Source organism: Pterocles gutturalis, unplaced genomic scaffold, assembly GCF_000699245.1.
Source record: "Pterocles gutturalis isolate BGI_N339 unplaced genomic scaffold, ASM69924v1 scaffold22097, whole genome shotgun sequence".
Classification (NCBI taxonomy): Eukaryota; Metazoa; Chordata; class Aves; order Pterocliformes; family Pteroclidae; genus Pterocles; species Pterocles gutturalis.
Window position 1 is genome coordinate 2651 of NW_010110809.1, and position 4695 is coordinate 7345.

A 4695-nucleotide genomic window follows, 5' to 3' on the forward strand; every position below is an offset into this window, starting at 1 on the left:
CTTGACTCAGGATTCATTTTAACCAACTTGTTCTGTTGGAACTAGGTTTCAGAATTAGTCAAATATATTAAGACATCCAGAACATTTTTTTAGACAAGTTATATATATCCTCTATTGGCCAAGCTTTGTGGTTTCTTCAAAACATCAATTTCAAATGAGCTGTTAGGAAATACCAGCATAAGCACTGATGCCAACTAAAGCTTGCATCTGTCTCTCAATTTGGTGTTACAAAATGTTATTAACTACAGCAATTTGACTGCTGCATAGTGCCATGCTCTTAAAAACCTGAGAGAAACATCTCAAGATGGGCAAAGCACTGCTCACAATTGAGTCTTCAGAAGGTGCCTTACTGAATCACTCACTGAAACCATCTGCTCCCTGCACTTCATGATGCCATCCCATTTGGAAGGTATCTTCAAGTGCTGCATCAAACACTCCTCTAACGTGCAGACACGGTGTGGAAGGAAGCCGCCTGTTGCCATTGAGAACTGCAGAGCATCAGCAACCTGTGATGGAAGGGATCAACATGCCATGACCAGCGTCTGTTAACCTAAGGCAAAGAACATGGAAGCTGGACAGTGGGGATGCATATTAGAAGTACACTGCAAACAAATTAATCCTCATTTTGACTGCATACAGTTGCAGAGCTAGTAATCCAATTCCTTAAAGCTGTTAAGTTACATACAAGGGTAAATCAAGTTTTAAGAATTACTTATATAAGTTATATGTTGTATTAGTGTAAGGCTCATTCTAGCCCCGTACTCTTGTCTCCATACAGCAGGTGGTAAGGAGCAGTATCAGAAGAGAGTAAGCACACAGTGACAGTTCCCCATGATACTTATGGTTTTGCCTTTTATCTAAAACCTGAAATAGTGATGGAATGTAAGGAAAACATGATGAAAAAATATGCAAGTTGTAAAAAACCTTTTGCCTAAAACCTGATTTTTCCAGTAAGACTCATCTTTGACAGCATACAGAGCCAGAAGGGAAGCAGACAACAGTGACTCCAGCAGTGACTGCATGGCATGGTGTTTGCTTGCTTCTCATCCTGGGTTCACCCCTTTTACCCTTTTGTAGTAAGAGCAGGAACAGCCCTGATTCTTGTCCCTAACCAGAGAACACAAAGATGAGTGGGACTATTGCAACAGGTGCAGAAAGAAGACAATGGAAAAGGGAAACCTGGAAAAGAGTTCACTCACCAGGGGAAAAGATAAGAAAAAATAACAAGCCCGCATCCACACTCAAAATCTGAGGCTCAGCTATGTGTCATTAGAACAACCTACCCTTCAGACCTCCTCTGCTACTCAAAAGCCCAGATTCCCACTCTGGTCCCATGAAATCCCCACCTCTCAAAGCCCTTTTCTCCTTATTACTCTCTCCTGAGAAACCTTGAGCCAATGCTCAACACAAGCATCCCATCTAAATCAGAGTTCTTCACTGCATTCCTGGGTTTTTTAAGCAGTCTCATTGTGCACACAGCCTGTGCCCATTTTAACAACACTGTGAAGCTGTCTCTAAGAAGTGCTTCACAAAAAGCATCTGTGAGAGTTTGCTCAGAGTTTATTTGCTCCAGTAGTACAGAGTAGAAGGCAAGACAGCTTAATTCCACAATGACATGAAAAGTCAATATATAGGCAAGGACAAGTCATATGTAACTATGCATGGCATATCCATTCCCATTATGAAATAGCCATTATGTTATTTTCTTCTCTCTCAAAAGGCTCTAATTCTCCTGTTAGTCACCTGACATTAACTACCACAACTACCACGGCCAGCATCAGCAAAAACAGATTTTTGTGGTAACCTGGCCTGTTCTCTAAGTTCTACCACTGCTTTTGTTAGCCGGTACTTCCCAGTGCTGGATATCTGTAACCGGAGTCTGTTTCTACACTTACGAAAGGGGCAGAAAGAGTAACAAAGCATATAAAGCACAAGCCAACCTGGCTCCTGTTTTAAGTCACAGTAGCTTCAGGTTGTGCCAAGTTTGATCAAGACCAGTTAATACATCTAAAAAACCCCACTAAACTTGCTGCTAATATTAGCTATTAACTACCTTTTAAAATGGTCTACACAAGACCCTAAGTAATGCTATCAGCCTTGCCTGCTGCTTCTTTTTAGCTAGAACAAAGCCACTACACTTACATGGTTCACCGTCACATTCTAGTAATGTTAAACCTTCTCTGAAAGAATGGCCTGAACAAGGCTGAGGGTTCTCTCCTTGAAACTTTTGTTCCCAACCAGAGTATTTGAAAAGTACCTGTGTATCAAAGACGTTGAAGAGAATGACACCATATTGGTGAAAGAGGCAGTCTGAGATCCCGCGGCAGTCATGCATGACCTGAAGCAAGAAAGACCTGTCAGACAAACTTGGGGCCACCTGCAGCTTCTCTGGTGCAGCTAGATCATTACATATGTATATGACCTCTGCCACCACAAATGTCCTCTCACACCCTGTACCCTTACCTTCAAGATGTTTTTATCTTCCAGCACCATTTGTAGTCCATTTTTGAAAGCCTGAGGTCCCAGAAGGAAGATATCAAATAGAAAAATATGTCTCCTTGTGACTATCTACAACAAATTCAGTTGCAGAGAAAATGAGTGAGGGACAAAAGAACAAAGGATTTGAAAGTAGGAGAGAATGCACAGTTGCCCACAAGACATAATCTCCTGTGTACAGGCTTATGTTGGGGAGAGCAGGTTTAGTTTCCTCAATGCTAATTCATAAACAAGTCTTGTTTTTTCCAGAGATGCTCAGAGACTCTCACAGTAATTAGAAAGAACAACGCAGTGGTCTACTGTACGCAGTTAAATACAGCATTTTGAGATACATCAAGAGCAAACACTACGCATAGTACTTAAATTCCTAACCTATTGTGATGACATTTTTAAACAACCACTTCCCACAAAATTGACATTCCTTTCATTGTCAAAGACCACTACCAAAGAAATAAAGGACATTGTTTTCTATCCTCGCATTTCGAACAGGATATAAAATTTAGGTTTTGCCTATGTGCAAGTTCCTAATGGCTTAACAAAAGCTGTTATTTGAAAGCAATTTAGCCATACCAAAGCAAACATTTTGTGGACAATTACTTCTGCATAAACAAGTTTGAAGTGTGAACTCCCACACAAGTTTTTGCTTTGGATAAGCGCACTCACTTTTAAACCTATTTAAAAATAAATTAAGACATTTTTGAGCTGACATATTAAATTATTCTCCCTTCTGTCCCTTAATTTTCAGATGTTGATATGACAACTAATTAAGATAATGCATCATCTTTAGATGGATTTTACTCCTTCAATTTTATTGGCATTGTGATTAGGTCTTGCAGTTTTTCAATAGGTAACAACTGTACTAGTGTTAATATCTCTGCCTGCATACCAGTGTATGAAGATGGCAAACCAAATATGTTACATTGCTATATACAAATATATATATTGCATAAAAGTTAAGTATTTTTCTATTGCCTTATAATGGCATAATTCTTTCCATAATAGGTCTCTTATGATCTGTCTTGAAGAACATCCCTTAACACAACAGTTATGTAAGTCTTAGACACAGGCTAATCCCCAAATGTTTCTCAGTTATGCCTCTGTTTAGTGGCCTGTTTTAGGAAATATCTGTGTCTTACCGCAAGCCATGAGAGTTTTCCATGACGACACAAATCAACACCTTGTCCTGCTACACTGACAACACACTGCTGTCTTAGGTGCAGCACCTAATGAAAAAAATAGGGATAAAAGAGCCACAGAACGATAGGCAGAAGGACAAACAGTAAACTGATTTTTCTGGTCGCGGTCCATATTTAAAAGGGTAAATACAGATCAAAACCACAATGAATCCCAGATACATAGTGTTCCAACAGAAACAGACAGTTCGATAGACAGCTGGAAATTCCACAACTAGAAACATCAATGATAGATTTAGCAGAGATTATGGTTAATTAAAGAATATGGAGTCCCCTGATCTCCTCCCAATAAATTCTCCTAAGTAGGTTTTAGGAACTTCCTTAAGATCACATAAAGAAGGTATTCCTTTCAGATAAAAACGAGAAATAATTTACTAAGTTATAAAAGAAAAACCTGTTACTGTCATAGACACGCAAAGTTTTCAGACAATTACGATAAAGCAACCTGTAGTGCACATGTGACACAAAAGTAGAAGGCATAAACACAAACAAAAAAGCCAGATTTTTCAAGCAACAGTTAGATTCCTCTGTAAGCAGGGCAATCTCTTCCTGTGGGGAAAAGCTTTTTCCCTCTGTATGTGCAATAAATTTACAATAAGAAGAGCCCAAATCCCAACTGTTGTTACCACAAGACAAAATGCCATGGAGGACTTATAGTATTGCTGGTCTAATTCAGGATCTAAAAAATGCTATTAAATTTAATAATAAATCTGTCATTGACTCTGAGTTCTGAAACAAAGTCTTTCTACCAAGTCCACTTATGTTACTATACTTGATTTAAGAGAAAAAGGTCCAGGCACGTCTAGCGTTCCAAACACCTACAAAAACACCACAATCAATTCCCTCTCCAAATGCCAACAAGTCCTCGTGTTGTTACCTTCCTAAATAAAGTACTGTCCAGTAAATAGTAATACTGACACTTCACATCAGCTACTGGTGATACAGAGTCTAAAACCAGCAACCAACACACCCTGATGCAGATTCACATCCACTCACTGCAAACCCA

The 4695-nt window shown here is 39.2% G+C and overlaps 1 protein-coding gene across 1 annotated transcript in view; it reads right to left on the reverse strand.

Moving 5' to 3' along the window:
- EXD1 (exonuclease 3'-5' domain containing 1) overlaps positions 1-4695 on the reverse strand; it is a gene marked incomplete at both ends in the record, with an annotated part of 11027 nt that overhangs the window by 1956 nt on the left and 4376 nt on the right. The window contains 4 exons of the mRNA XM_010073547.1: positions 363-506; positions 2258-2338; positions 2464-2568; positions 3633-3719. Of these exons, the coding sequence (XP_010071849.1) occupies positions 363-506; positions 2258-2338; positions 2464-2568; positions 3633-3719 (417 nt within the window). The remainder of the gene's footprint in view (positions 1-362; positions 507-2257; positions 2339-2463; positions 2569-3632; positions 3720-4695) is intronic.